This window comes from Myodes glareolus, chromosome 12 (assembly GCF_982192425.1).
Source record: "Myodes glareolus chromosome 12, mMyoGla1.1, whole genome shotgun sequence".
In the NCBI taxonomy this organism is placed as follows: Eukaryota; Metazoa; Chordata; class Mammalia; order Rodentia; family Cricetidae; genus Myodes; species Myodes glareolus.
In genome coordinates this window covers 19,370,875-19,387,142 of record NC_142037.1, presented here as the reverse complement: position 1 = coordinate 19,387,142, position 16,268 = coordinate 19,370,875, and the positions used below count along the sequence as shown (strand labels likewise).

At 43.7% G+C, this 16,268-nt stretch overlaps 1 gene segment (V, D, J or C); it reads left to right on the top strand.

Annotated features, from left to right (window-relative positions):
* Positions 1-1,612: 1,612 nt before the first annotated feature.
* On the top strand, positions 1,613-15,915 carry LOC146892241 (T cell receptor delta constant-like). The segment is given in 5 exon segments: positions 1,613-1,899; positions 12,894-13,172; positions 13,656-13,721; positions 14,070-14,183; positions 15,273-15,915. Coding segments are annotated over 3 exon segments (423 nt in total).
* The last annotated feature ends 353 nt before the right edge of the window (positions 15,916-16,268 follow it).

Genomic DNA, 16,268 nt, shown 5'->3' with positions numbered 1-16,268 from the left:
CCAGAGAAGTTTCTTTATTCATTAACCAATGAAAGCTGCACATGGACAGAAGGACATCCTACATCAGTATCTATTGTAATCAGGCAGTTACTTTCTCTGCTTGCTCTGGTTGTGCCCTGACCGAGGGCACTGGGCCTGAAGACCTAACTAGGCTGTATGAGGCCCTAGTACTGGACAGCACCAGTTGGAGAAATGAATACCTTTTATAAAGCCCACAAAAGAGAGTTCTCTTTACCAAGCTGGAACCTATGATGCCGCCTCTGCTAGCCCAGCAGGTTGTCATTTCTAACTCACGCAAAGCGCCATATGGGCTACTGGCTCCAAATTAAGCAGCTGGGAGGTCAATGGAGAGGATAAAATTTTTAATTTACTTGAAAGCCTTTTTGTGGACTGTATAACACTATTCAAGTGAAAAGTAGGCTAGAAAATGTGGTTCTGAGACTTAGCGGGAGAGAGGAAAAATTATATTGGCCACAAACATTATCTGCCTAACCCACAGCGTGTAGAACACACGGGAGACTTTCAGACAGCTAACACACTCCTCCATGGGAAACCATCTGAGAGAAGATTGGACAAAAAGTATGGATAGGAGTGAACTTGACAATTTCTAACAGTCCACTCTGACCCTCAGGGTCTCCAGCCAGCAGGGCAGTGAGCATTAGAAAGTAGTGTCCAGGCAAGTCGGGCCTGAACTAACTGCCGAATCCTTTGATCTTGCTGTGGTTTGACTTGCAGAAGACATCTGGCTGGGGGTTATCAGACTCACATGATGCCAAGCTCAGGGAAGGTTTCTGTAAAGCTCTGCAACACGGTGCCTAGAGGGATAAGGGCACAGTGTTACAAACCCCACCGGGGACCTGTACAAAAACTGCAAGGGGGCAGAATCATCTCCCTGGGAAGTGCCCTGCCTGTCAGGTGCCACGGAGGATAAACCCGGTGGGACAGCCTGTCCTCCTTGTTTGGAAGCCTAGGAAAATGTCAGGAAGTTGACTGGACACGAGATGACCTCAACTGCTGGCCTCTGCCCGTTCGCTGGGAAAAAAAAAAACAAACAAAAAACGTTATCTCGTCATTTCCTTACATGGCGACTAAGGAAGACGAAAGGGCTTTGTTAAACGCGTACCCTTGTCTTGCTTTCCTGTCGGTTCTGCAACACTCGGTGAGCTAAATGAGCTGTTCCATGGGGAATTTGGGAAGTCGGGTCCTTGGATATATTTGCCCAAGTTTTCTTTCTTTCTTTCTTTCTTTCTTTCTTTCTTTCTTTCTTTCTTTCTTTCTTTCTTTCCTTCCTTCCTTCCTTCCTTCCTTCCTTCCTTCCTTCCTTCCTTCCTTCCTTCCTTTCTTTCTTTCTGTGGCCTGAGGGGCACTTAGCAATTCTGAAGTTTTATATGGAGGAACTAACTGGCACTTCATGCCCCTTCTCCCTCTCCTTTGCTGTGTGGTGTGTTCTCTGACCTTAAAGTCACACAACAAGTGTAGAAGTCTCCACTCTGGAGCAGTCCTGGATCCAAGACCTGATAGTGTTGGATGTTTGAGACAAATAGTTTATTTGTGGGTCTAAAAATGGAAACAATTTTAAGCAGCAGAAAGTTCAGCTAAGAGAATGTCATGTGTTCTGTGCCAGAAACGTTCACTGTGGAATATGTTGTTCCCAATTGGTTCTCAAGCAATAAGCTCCTATAGGCAAACCTGTCCTCACACACATTTGTGAAGTCATGATGAGCCATCTGGTTGAGCGGCTAGTGCCATGTTTAAAGTCCAAAAGCATGAAAACCCTCAAGCCATGAAGTCAACAGAAAGAAGTTGGGAAGAGCCATGGAGGTTTTGGTAATAGCTTCAGTGGCTGTGCAACAGACAAGCTCGTCTTTGGACAAGGAACCCAAGTGATTGTGGAACCAAGTAAGTTGTTTATTTGTCTGGATTTGGGGCTAAAGGATCTTCTACCTAGGTGAAGTACAAGGAAATGTGAAAGGAATAATATGGATAAGCCCGGCGGTCCAGTACTGTCAAGGAAGATGTCTAGAAGAGGTGAGCTATGGTTAGCTTCTCCATAGGAGCTGGGGCACCTATAAAAAAGTAGAATTGGGGGATTTAAAATTACCTATGCGCACAAAAGAACCTGAGAGAATTGTGCCTTCTCCATGGAATCAAGTCCAACTGTAGAAACCAAAGTGGGTTGGCTTCAGCAGGGTCAGGACGAATCTGAGCCCAGGTGATCCTATAGCAGTGGCTCCGGATTTAAATAATGCTGACCTTCCATAGGTCAAACGCCTGCTCCTGGGAGAGCATAGGATGAATCAGAGTCCCGGATGCGGAGCCTGGATAAGTGGCCATTCACTACAAATATGTGATCACAGTCCTCTGTGGAAGGAAGGTGTGCAGACACTCAGGTCTACTTGTTCAAACTGCAGATGGAAGCTGCTACTAGAGAGAAAGAAGGAGGAAGCAGTGTGGGTCCCAGTGAGACCAGATCCAAGAATGAGAATTAAGTGAGTCTGTGGGACTTCCAGCCAAGAGACACTTAAAAGTCTGTGGGAAGTCCCTATGCGCCTTCAGAACTCGGGTTCCTAGCTGTTCTAATGCAGCCGGGCTAAAAGTGTTGAGTGTGCTCTACACAAAAGGTGTCTTTTAGTGTCATTTAAGTTGACATCTAAATTCAACAATTTCTTGTTATTAAAAAAGACAGTGGTTTTTACTTGGTAGAAGCGGCCAGTTATTGCAGTCAGGTAGTGGATATTGCCCTAAGTCCGGGGCATACCGTTCAGCAAACTCCATTAAAGAAGTACAGCGATAAGCTAATCTTAGCCTAGTGACAAGCACCAGTAGTCACAGGTCATCAGCCTGGCTTCAGGGAAAGAAACAAGTGCTCTCTGCCCTGCTATTTTGATGCTCAGTTTGCTTTCTAAGGTCAAGAAGGGGCTCTGGGGAGGCCCGATGGGGGACTGTGGTGGGGCAGGCTTCACTCACTCAGAGAACTGTAGGAGCAGGAGGGTCCTGTGTGGGCAAAGTAGCAAAGGATCTGGAGACAGGAAGGGAAGCCCAAGCCTAAGGGACATCTTCAGACCCCTCCCCCAAAGTCACCTACTGTAGAGGCTCAGAGCCAGAAGAGACAGACCTGAGGCTGAACAGTGAAGCAGGGAAGCTCATGTTCACCACTTTTGCTTTTGTTATAGAGAAAGTTTGTAAAGTCGAGCAACTCGGGCTATTTATTGCCTGTCAATTTCTTTCTTTTTTATTTATATATTTATTAAGAATTTTCATCTCCTCCCCTCCTCCCATTTCCCTCCCACTCCCCCCACTCCCCCTCCCCACTCCAGTCCTAAGAGAGGGCAGGGAATCCTTCTCTGTGGGAAGTCCAAGGCCCTTCCCCCTCCATCCAGGCCCAGGAAAGGGTGCATCCAAACAGACTAGGCTCCCAAAAAGCCAGTACATGCAGTAGAATCAAAACCCAGTGCCATTTTCATTGGCTTCTCAGTCAGCCCTCATTGTCAGCCACATTCAGAGAGTCCGGATTGATCACATGCTTCATCAGTCCCAGTCAGGCTGGCCTTGGTGAGTTCCCATTAGATCAGTCACACCGTCTCAGTGGGTGGACATACCCCTCGTGGTCCTGACTTCCTTGCTCATGTTCTCCCTCCTTCTGCTCTTCATCTGGACCTTGGGAGCTCAGTCTAGTGCTCCAGTGTGGGTCTCTGTCTCTATCTCCATCCATCTCTGGATGAAGGTTCTATGGTGATATTCAAGACATTCATCAGTGTGGCTATGGGGCAAGGGCAGTTCAGGCACCCTCTCCTCTGCTGCCCAAGGATCTAGCTGGGGACATCCCCTTGGACACCTGGGAACCCATCTAGAGCCAAGTCTCTTATCAACCCTAAAATGGCTCCATTAATTAAGATATCTTCTTCCCTGCTTCCATATTCACCTTTCTTCCATATCACCCATCCCATTCCCCAGAGCTCTCCCCAATCCTCCCCTTCTCCCTTCTCTCTCCCCATCTCCCCTTCCCCCTACCCCACCCCTGTGCTCCCAACTTTTGCTCAGTGATCTTGTCTACTTCCAATATCCAGGAGGATAAATATATTTTTTCTTTGGGTTCACCTTCTTATTTAGCTTCTCTATGATTATGAACTATAGGCTCAATGTCCTTTGTTTATGGTTAGAATCCACTAATGAGTGAGTACATACCATATTCATCCTTGTGAGTCTGGGTTATCTCACCCAGTGTTTTCTATTTCCATCCATTTGCATGCAAAATTCAAGATGTCATTGTTTTTTACTGCTGAGTAGAACTCTAAAGTGTATATGTGCCACACCTTCTTTATCTATTCTTCCATTGAGGGGCACCTAGGTTGTTTCCAGCGTCTGGCTATTGCAAATAGTGCTGCTACGAACATAGTTGAACAACTGCTCTAGGCTGGGCAGTGGTCGCGCACACCTTTAATCACAGCATTTGGGGGGCAGAGGCAGGTGGATTTCTGTGAGTTTGAGGCCAGCCTGGTCTATAGAGCAAGTACTAGATCAGGCTCCAAAACTACACAGAGAAACCCTGTCTAAGAACCACTGTTCTAGGACCAACGTTCTGTATTTTGTCACTATTGAATAAATAGTAATAATAATAACAACAATTTATAATAAAAACTCCTTGCCAGTTTACATTCCTTATCTCTCATTCAGAGGACAAATTTTGTTAAAATGTCACAAGAGAAAAGCTTGAATTTCTACATGACGCAGAAGTTCCCCTCTGTTTGTCTTGGAGGATAGCCCCTAGAAGAAGAGAAATAAGACCAGCGGGACAGGAAATCCTACCCAGAGGATAGCACATAGCTTGGCATCTGAAGCAAGTGTTTCTGTAAAAAGGAGCACATTGGTTTTGGATTAGGCTACTGGCTGAGGCAAAGCACTAATCTTTCTCAGAGAAGTCTGTTTATCCAGAGGTCGAATCATGTAACTCGTTCTTCTTTCTCTGTGACCACTGGTTTTTTTGGTTTTTTTTTTTTGACAGTATCTTTGTTACCTATATTTCTAAGTCACCAGATCAGATGTCTCAAATGACGAAAAACTTCACCCAGAGGGACTAATTACCCAAGAAATGATTTTAGGATCAGGGACTAAATGTCTGATTAAATGTAGGGTGGGTTTGTGTTTCAGTTAACTTTCTTGATCGCATGTACCTTCTGGCAAGGCCTCATTGTCCTCCAGAAAAATGGTTGAACTTCTGTGCTTTCACCACAACCTGGCCCAGGCCATGGCTGTTGTCCTGCTATGTGGCGGTTGTGAGGTATGACGAGAAATTTATTCAATGACAACTGAGAACCAAGTTTCATTCCTTTTCTGATTTCCTCTGGTTATATGAAAGAGCTCCCAGGAGCCTTTTGACTTGGACACACTGTGATGCTAACAATGCTCCAAATAACAAGACCAAATCTGGCAAGAAACCAAGGGAAGTGCAGCATTAAGATTATCTTGTGACCACCGAAATTCTGTGATTTTGTGAAAAATAGCATGGAAAGAGACTCTACTTTCTCCATGTATCTTTCTAGCAGCCTGTGTAGATCACAGGGGCTTCAACAAATGGGAGCCAGAGCTATTTTCAGTCTTAGCACCAATTTCCCTGGCTCCGTGAATAGAAACTGGGTTCTCGAGGGCTTAAGAAAGAGGCCCAGCCACATTTGCTATCTTTACCTGCAGTGACAGCATCAGCTCATGTAGTTGGTTACAATGTCTGCTATAGTGTAGACTCCAGTGTTTAAGTAGTATAAGGTTTTGATGTGGATAATGTTTTATATAGTTACAGGAACTCTTGAACAGACCCACGTGACCATTGCCCTCAAGTACTTTGCCCTTTCCTGTCCAGCTGACGCGTGACCTGGTGGTCATTAGCTTACTTGAGCCTTCCTATAACTATTTTTGTTTACAATGGCCATTTAGCATTTTGGCAAAACTAAAATCATTCCTTTCACTTAGGGAAAATGAGATATTCAGCCAAAAATCTAGGATTAAGAGATGGCAGATTAAGGAGCTAGTAGCCAAAAACCTAGGGACATTCCTAAATATCAACAATTAGAAGATAAAAGGAGTTAAACAGGCTTCAAAACACATCACTTAGATCCCCAAAACCTTCACGAGCTTCTATTCCTCATGCTACCCTCATCTGCCAACCCTAGGCCAACAGACGAGGTGGACTGGAAGGGATGAGTAGTAAAGAGCACAGCTGATGCCTAAGCTGGCACTGAACCAGCGCAGCCTGTCTATGGGAATGAGTGCCTGCTCATCAGAGAACCACATCGTGCTCGTACCCTTAGAGCAGTGGTTCCCAACCTATGGGTCATGACCCCTCGGAGGGGAGTGCCTGACCCTTTCACAGGAGTCACACGTCAGATAGCCTGCATATCAGATACTTACATTACAATATATAACTGTAGCAAAATTACAGTCACGAAACAGCAATGAAATATTTTTATGGTTGGGGTTCATGACAACATGAGGACCTGTATTAAAGGGTCTCAGCATCAGGAAGGGTGAGATCCACGGCCTTGGAGTTACTATAGCTCAGTTTCAATGACTGAAGTTTCTCAGGACATTGGGGATGGGGTCTAATTCTGAAATTTATTAGTTGCTGCAGTGAATTAGAATAAAATTTGAGGGCCAATGGGTCTTTCATAAGAAAATACTTGATGCATAATGGGAAACTCAATCCTGAAGCTTAATAAGAATAAATTTTCTGCTACTACCTTGAAAAGCCGTAGGTTGGGTTTCTGGTTCTGGCCCTCTCTCTGGTCGGGAACTAGGGCCACAGCAGCTTTGCTCAGATGAGCCTCTCTCACTCTCAGAGAAAAAAAAGAGTTGTTGTCATGGTGAAAAAGGAGGGTTAGAAACAATGAAAAGGCACGAAAGAAGCCATTAAATGCACTCTATCATCTATCTATCTGTCTACTGAGAGATCGATCAATCTGTCATCTTGGTCTCTTTTCTTTTTCCTTGAAAACTTGTGTTAAACCAGCAAGATTGACTGCAGGCGAGGTGATCCCCAAGATCCCATCCTCATCTTGATCTTATTTCTTTTCCTTCTTTTTTTCCTTTGAGAACTTGCATTACACCAGCAAGACTGGCTACAGACTAAGTGGTTCTCCAAGATCCCATCCTAGTCAGGGTCATGCTTACCTCTTCTGTTAGCTCTGAATCTGGAGACTCTGCACAAGGTCTTGGGGACCTGTATTCACCCACGGAAGCACAGCTACTGGCTGCAGAACAGTAGGGAAGTGAGGGAGTTCTCCTAGAGGCGCTGTCCCCTGGTAACACAGTCCAGGGTTTGCAAATCCAGGCTCTAGATTCAGTGATTTGGCTACCAACAGTCAAGAGCTGGAGCCAAGACAGAGAGCAACAGTCTTTCAAATGACTTCCAAAATGCCAGGCCCATACCTCTTACATGGTGACATGAGAGGTTTCCGTATTCTAGAGGAAATAAAGTGGGAACAGTACAGGGAAATATGAAGTCTGGCAGTCCTAAGTGACTGGTACCGTCAACTCGGTCTCTGCCTTTCAGAGGATAATAAAAATTTAAGGGTTTTTGTTTATTTAATAAGTAAGGGTTCTTCATTGCCCATTGCTCCCAGGGATTTGCTTAGTATCCTTATTTCTAAGGAGAGGAAGCCAGAGAAACGAAAAGAAGGAGGGAAGCCATGTTATGTTATAGTGATCGCAGCCTGATTGATGTTTGGCAAATTGCATCTGAGCAAATACTACTGTGTTTCATTTTCTCTTTAAACCATTTCTACTTGAAATTCAGAATTATCTGCTGTGTTAAGAGTCAAATCTTTGAGGCTACTCCTTTGGGTGGGGGAAAATAAATGCTTACTCTCTGTTGGGCCACTGATCACACGTCCCAGTGATATCCTACTGTCTTCTCTGGGTTCTGCCGGCAGTGGTGGAAGTTAATGCGATATGTAAAGCTTGGTTGGGGAAAGTAAGAATTTTAAATCAAGTCTTCAGGTCTGAGAGCTTCAACTTCGATTAATGGTCCTTAACTGGCAGTCTCTTTTCCCTGGCTCTCGCTCTGCCTCCTGAGTTTGGTGAGAGATCGTGTGATCCACGTAGTCACATGATTACTATACATTCCTGAGATGTCCATCTGACTCCAGAATCAGAAGAAATTATAAAACCAAACTAAATGAGGACAGCAGCACAAGGACAGACCTCCCTTCCTACGTGCACTACACAGCGCTAGTGGGGTCCTGTCAAACACAGCCACTTTGCTACTCAACTTTCGGGTCCCTGGCCCTTTTCTAGGCTCAGCAATTAGGAAGCAAACTCATTACTACCATGAAACTCCCTGAGTAATGGAGGAAAAATAGGACTCAAATCAGGACACACTATCTGTGGCTCAAGAGAAAGGAACCAAAGAATGAGAAAATGATGTTTCAAAGGCCTCCTGTCCTTGCTTTTCAGTCAGGGTAAGGAAGTTAGCATTGTATCTCTGTATCCCGCTATTGAGTTTTTCTTGGAAAGCCTTCTCAGAAAACTGGGAGCTCAATTTGACTTCTTGAAACCAGCAGTCTGTCACCCTCTCTTGCCCTGCTTTAGCCCTGTCCCGGCGCCTCTGAGATGGAGACACCCTGCTCACTTTCCTACCCAAACGTTCAGCTACTATTAGCTCAAAGAAGGACATTCTGTGTACTTGGCCCCTGTCCTATCAAGGACAACTTTGTAATTCTCTGAACTGTGGGCTCTACAGGCTGAGGCTCAGGATGTGGGGAATGGCACAGATGTTCAGGCTCAGGCTCAGGGCTAGCCCCAGACTGGTTATCTGTATGCCAGGCTATAATGTGCTCCTGGAACACCCGGCAGATGTTTTTTGGAGCTGGCACAAAGCTCTTTGCGGAGCCCCGTAAGTTGAATTTTTCTATACTTCTGTGGATAATTTAAGTCCTGAGACTAGACCTACCCCCCAGTTTATATTACAAATTATAACTAGTAGATTTGCTTACATCTCAGAGACAGAGTGGAGCAGAAGGAAGGGAGCCAGCACGAGGACACTGAGCTGCTCACATGCTTCTGTAACTGCTTTTATTTTTAATATACAGACACTACAACTCTAATCCTCATTTATTTCTTAAATCTTCAGGTCAACCCTGAAAACAGAGGAATCTTTTTGAAATTATACTAGTAAATGTAGCACTGGGGGGAAGGGCGGCAGGCACAGGTGCACTTGGACTCAAACTCCCCAGGTTGTGGCTTGTTTCCTACACACACCTTCGGCTAAGCTGACTAGTCCATGCCTCCTGGCAGAGCACAAATATCCCTCCCTAGGAAGGCTTTGGAGACAGGTGGTTATCCAGGTGAGAATAACCAGGTAGAGCAAACCTTAGAGCTTAAGTGAAATCCCAGACTGGCAAAGAACCGTGAAATTCTGGGTGACATGTGTTATAGATGCCACAATTCCTAGAGAGCCAATAGGATCATAAAGAGCATTTAGAGAGGGCGGTCTCTTATCTCTCTGCTGTTTGCCCACATGTAATTTTAGCACTGTATGAGTGTCTTAATAGAATGGCTGAAAGTGAATGGTATTGTCCAAGTGAATACATTTGAAAGAAAGCATTGAAATACAGTCACATTTGTGGAATAATAAGAGATTGTTCTCAAAGATAAACAGTGAAATCTTTCCTTTAAATGTTATCTTCAAATATTTGTTTAAATCAAATGCAAAGTAGACTAAGTTCCATACGACAACTACATGGAGTACATTCTACTTCTTTAAAAAGAAAGGGTCAGTTCAAATAAGATAGCTGTTGTCTTTGGTTACCAAGCCAACAAGAGACCAATGAATTGATTGAATAAACTTTTCTTTCAATTGTTTTAAATGTATGGATCTTAACTTAGGGAGAGAGCCTGAGAAAATGTTTTACTAAACCAATGTTCTGTGTCCATTTGAACCCCCAACAAATACATGCAAGTCTCAGCATGTGTGTTCATGCATGTCTTCAGACATCCACCTTGCCAGTTAGTATTCATGTTATTCAAAAATAATCTCCCTAACTCAAGTGTTAATTGATGATAATATCTTGATGCATTTAGATTTTAAAATCCCACACAAGCAGTTGTGCCCAGCAGCACACACCAGTAATATTAGCACTCAGCAAGCTGAGGCAGGAGGATTGAGTGTGAAGTTAGCCTTAACTAGTTATAGAGACCCTGTCTCAAACAGCAAAAACACAAGCAAACTTTCACTGTCCAACTTACTCAAATTGAATCGTGCTCTTGAATAACTGACAAGATGGGTTTGAGCATGCTTTGGTTAGTTTGATTTTTTTTAATTGAACAAATTTCTAACTCCTAACTCTCTTGAAAATCAACCACAATACATCTCAAGCCACAAACAGGATAATGAATAAGAAATGCCATGCTCCTGGAAAGAGGCAAGTAATTAAGACTTGTGGTTTCCAGCCGTTAGTGCTGTCAGCGACTTCAATGTGTAAGAAAACAAAACAGGAAATAAAAAAGCAAAGGTTTTCTCGCAAAGGTTGAGAGTCAATATTCTAAGAAACTCTTTAAAAAACAAGAGAGAAAGGAAGAAAGAAAGAAAGAAAGAAAGAAAGAAAGAAAGAAAGAGAGAGAGAGAAAAGAAAAGAAACCAAATCTTATCTAGAGCTAAAGCCAAAACAGTCAGAATCTTGGAAAGTTGTCTCCTTCCCTGAGTACTAGATCCCAATCTTTCATTTGAGCTTCTTTATGACGAAAAAATAAAAAGAATTATGATGTAGACATGAGGAAGCCTTCTCGGGACAGTTTGTTCTCTTGGGCTTGCTCAGATCCACCATGATCTAATTATACTGTGGAGATCAGCAGGCACCTTCCCAGTAACAACCACTCCTCTCAACCAATCTGGACCAACTGACTTGGTCAGAGCTTTACTATCATGGATCCCATTGCTAAAACTCAAACCCAGATTCTGGATAGAGCACTAGAAAAGTCAATTCTTTTCTACTTTTTCTACCAAGATTTTCTGTTTAGTGAAAGACCTGCTGTCTTGGTCATAACCCATAAGAGATAAAGTACATTGTAATTCAACATAGTTTTCATTTGATACCAACAACCCCATCTCTTTATTAGTAAACACTATGAGTTTATGGGCTCTCATCACAAGAGAAATTACTGTTGAAAGTCAGAAGTGAATCTTAGGATTAGAAATCTGTTCACGAGTCAGTGGCTGCTCCTTACTTGTGTGGTTATTTAAAGATAATGTAGAATCCAAGTCTCTTTGGACACAAAATTATTACAATTCAGAAGTTTCAGTCAGGCAGTATGAGAATCATTACTGTCTTTCTCAAAGCGTCAAGACTACCAGTTTTAAGGAAAGAAAAAAGTGCATACCGAGAATAGCGCTGGGTTATAGTCAAAGCAAGGTATGAAAGAAGAGGCAGGTAGAGGATCCAGTTCTAGGACCAGTGTTCATTCCACAGCCCCTTTTAGAATAAAGTAAGAAATAGGTTTAGCTTGTTTTATGTACTTTCTGGGGATGATAGTTGTTATCTGCTGATGGTGTGTGCCTCCAGTCCTAGCACTCAGGACATAGAAACAGAAGTGTCACGAGTTCAAGATCATCGCTGACTATTCAGGAAGTTCAAAGCCAGTCTGGGATGCATGAGACCCTGTCTCCAAAAAAATGACTCCAAGGAGGTAGCAAACACCTTTAGTTTCACCACTTAGGCTGAGTGAGGTAAAAGGATCAAGAGCTTGATCAGTCTGATATATATTTGAAGACTATATCAAACAAACATAAACAAACAAAAACACTCAAATTATATAGTAGGCAGGCCCTTGAAAAAGAATCAGTATCCACTTAAACGGAGAGAAATCCAGCCTTTCCTTCCAGTGCAGTCTGTTCCAGTCTACAGAACAGGGAAAACACCTTACAATAACTCCACTGCCACCCTCTGAGTTTGAGTTGATTATGCAGACCTTTCTAGAAGTTTGGGCTTTTAACTAACACAACGCAAAGTAGGTGTGCCTTCCATAATCTCCTCCATGGGCTCTCATTGTTAAAATTAACCCACTTGACCCAGACAGATATTCAGCCTGACCTCAGGTCTCCAACTAACTAACAAATCATAGATAACTAAAGTCCAGCATGGGTTTTTTTTAAAAAAAAAATGTTTGCGTGTGCACAGGTAGGCACGTGTGTGCAGGGGCACACACACATGAGCACAGGAAAGTCAAAGGACAACACTGAGTATTATCCTCAGAAATACTACCTATCTCGTTTGAGACAGAATCTCTTGTTGGCTTGGAGTCCACCAATTAGGCTGGATTAGCTGGTCAGCAAGCCCTGAAGATCCTGTCTCTGCTCCCCAGTGTTGAGATTACAAGCACTTGCCACCATGCTGGCATTTTTATGTGGGCTCTAGAAATCAAATGCAGGCCCTCAAGCTTGCAGAGCAAGCACTTCACCAAATGAGCTATCCAGCCTTCTTTGGGTTGGGGTTTGGGTTTGGTTTAGTTTGATACAGGGTATCTGTAGCCGAGACTGTGCTGCTACTCAAGGATAACCCAGAACTCCTGATCCTCCTGTTTCCACCTTCCTGCTGGAACCAGTGGTATATAGCACCATGGTGGGTTTATGCAGGTCAGGGATCACACCCAGGGCCTTGTATTAGATCTTCAGTTCTAGATATTTCTTTATAGTTGCTACACCCCATCTCTTTTCCAATCCTGTCTTCTTTCCACTCTTTATTAAAAGCCAAACTAACTGTCCCTTCTTTCCTCTCACTTTGTCCATACGTCTATGAAAGGCTATCAGGGCTACTACTAACAAGGTATAGAGTGTTCTAGATTCTAGCCAACACCAGTTTAATTCTCCTAAGGCTGTAAATTATCATCTCAGTTCATTATATTTTCAGAAATTCAGCCTCTTACCAAACCATCTGTTTTCATCATGAAAAATGGAACGAATGTTGCCTGTCTGGTGAAGGACTTCTTTCCCAGGGACGTGAACATAAGTCTCAAGTCATCCAAGAAGATAGCGGAATTTGACCCTGCTATAGTCATCTCCCCCAGCGGGAAGTACAGTGCCGTCAAGCTTGGTCAGTATGGAGATCCGAATTCAGTGACATGTTCGGTTCAGCACAACAGTGGAACTGCGCTCTCCACAGACTTTGAACCACATGCACATTCTCCCGGTGAGTATCTAGCTTGAAGGAGCTAAGACGGGGAAACTGGAGGAAAAGAGAAGCGGGCAGTGTGAGCCCAGCATAGATTACTTTTGATTTAGCATTATGCTGTTAAAAAAAAAAAAAAAAAAAAAAACCGAAAGCACTCATCTCTGGCTAAGAAGGAACTGCTCTGCGTCTCTCCTCTTATTTAATCCCCATCCCTCATCTTCACCAACCACGGTCTTTTTCATATAAATGTCTGACACCAAAGGTATCATTTTAATTCAAAAATCCCATAAGGGTGGTTGTCTCATCACTGACTGAAAACCCTTGCTCTGCCTACAGATTAGAGATCTTGATGTTGTCCTGATGACTCCAAAAGTCCAAAATCGGAGAAATCCTCCGTACAAACAGCTATGTGACCCTCTTGTCCTCAGTTTACCAACCCAGAGTCTCCTCCTTTTGCTTCTTGCTTGCAAACTTAATCTTGACCACTGTTGTTTTTTCTAGATAATACAAAACCACCAGAACAGGAAAGTGTCACACAAAGTTCAGAGACTTGCCATAGCTCAAAAGGTTAGTTCAAATCAAATGGTTAAAACAAATTCTGTCATCAACACTCAAGACCTCAAAGCATCAAACTTCAAAAGAAAACAAAAACAAAAACACAAAAAAAAACCCATACTGAGTCCACTGGTTCCCTGTCTCCATCCCAGCAGAGCTGGCCAGGCTGTGAGCCGGTGTTTCCCTCCTGTCTGGGTGGGCACAGGAGCCTGAGGACTCTGAGTGCTGTCTGGCACCATGTTGGGGGTACAGGCCAGGAAGAGCCATGGCCATTTGGAACAGACTGGTGACAGTTGTTGGCACTGTAGAGAGAAATCTGGCTCCTCCTGAAGCCGCTGTTTTACTTTTATTCCATCATAGTTCACATCAAGAAGATAAACATGACGTCTCTCGTAGTGCTGGAGCTACGGATGCTGTTTGTCAAGAGTGTTGCCATCAACTTTCTCTTTAGTGCCAAGTTACTCTTCTTTTAAGGTAAGAATTGCTCACTTCATATTCCCAACTCCACCCTAACTATACTATAAATTGGGAAGGATGTTTGGAAATGGTAACAAACAAGAGAAGTATGGTGGTACCGTCCCATAATTTTAGCACTTAGGAAGCTAAGACAGTATGATTGATGTGAGTTCAAGTCCAGCCTTGATATACAGCATCAAAATGGCCAGGGCTATGTAACAAGACCTTGTTTCAAAAGAAAGGATGGAGGGAGGGAGGAACAGAGAGGGGGATTGAAGGAGAGAAAGAGGGAGGAAGAGAGGGAGGGGGAGGGGAGGAGAGAGTGAGAGAGAGAGAGAGAGAGAGAGAGAGAGAGAGAGAGAGAGAGAGAAAGAGAGAGAACATGCTAGACTTGCCTATGAAACTCCTCTTTCCTGGGGCTGGAGAGATGGCTCAGTGGCTAAGAGCACTGACTGCTGTTCCAGACAACAAGAGCTCAATTCTCAGCAACCACATGACAACTCACAACCATGTGTAACTCAAATTCCAGGTATCTGATACCCTCTTCTAGCTGCCAAAAGCACTACACATGCATGGTCCACAGACACACGTGTGAGTGAAACACCCATGCACATAAATAAAATAAAATACAATACTTCTCCCCTTATTTTCCCCAGTATTTCCAAATGTTTACCAATTTCTGTTCAAGGAATGACCCAAACTTTTGAGGGTTGGATTGATCTCTAAGTACAGCCAATAATTCCCAAATGGTTATCTAGCCCTACCTGCACTTGCAGTTCAGAGTCCACAGGCAGCACAGCAGTATAAAGAATGTTGCCCTAGGTATCAGAAAACCAAGTTTTAGCACTGACCTTGTGACTAGGTCCCTGATTCCATGGCCAGTTTGTTTAACCTCTCTGGGTTGGGGTTTAAGAATGGTTACAAGAAAGTCAATGGGTTTGATTACTATACTGACCAGCAGAACCTCTGCCATGTTCCACAACTGATTAATGATGTCTGTAGTGGTGCAGCATAGTGGGTACCCACCATCCCAAAATGAAATCACCCCTGTAACCCCTTCCAGAACTCAGAGTCTATGATTCTGTAATGACTTTCCTTGACTTACAGGCTGGCTGGCAAGAGGAGACTATGATTCCTGAAAGAGACCAAAAGCTTACAAAGATGCTATATTCAAGGCTTCCAACTCCTTAGTGCTTCAAACTGACCCGTCACCATTGCATCTAAAGGACTGAAAGGAAAACCAGCTTTTCTGTGATGGCTGCAGCCAGCTAATCCTCCAGTCTAGTAGAAAAGCCCTGGGGAGAGAGGTTTGTGGGCCTGGCTTTACATGCTGCTTTATAAAAGCATGGAAAGCTATGAAAATATAGACTTATTTTCTTTTACCCCTATAACTGTTATACTTTGAAAATAGTGTTCCATCCTTCTTTATTTACCCAGAACTAGAAAATAGGAAGCAGTAAGTCACCAGCTTAATTACTCAGGAGGAAAATGGTCTTGGGAGAGAGAACATGTGTCTTGTTAGCTAAACATGGAAAGCTGCAATCAACCCACTCCGAGCCAGCGCCCCTCCTCCCTCCCCTGAGGCCAGTATGGCCCACTCTCTGTCTTTGCTCCCAGACCATGCAGGGGAGTTTTCCCAGCAGCACTAGGGTGCCAATGACTTCAGCACTTTCTGTTTCTCCTAATACTTTATGTTCATTTTTGGCTCCTGAAGGCACTCCAAGCAGGCAATAAAGCTTCAACAATCACATCTAATCATTCTCCACTCTGTTACCAAAGATGAAAGTAAAATACAGAGAGGAAGGATACCTCTTTCTGTGAACTGACTTCACGTGCACAAACTGGCTGAGTCCCAGACGCAGTACAGAGGGTATAGAATTGAGACCTTTGCCCGGCCTGCCAACCACTCACTGGGCAACAGTTTTGGAAGCAGGGACAAGAATGTGACCTCTCTCTTTCTCCCTGTGAAGGCAGCACCTTTATTGTCTTTTTCTGGCCAGTCTGTGCCCTGGGCTTTGACATCACTGGACACAGATCCTTTCGCCTTGGTCTTTGATGTTGATGTTTTTCTGCCTTTCTTCTCGGGCCTCTGCTGCATTTGTT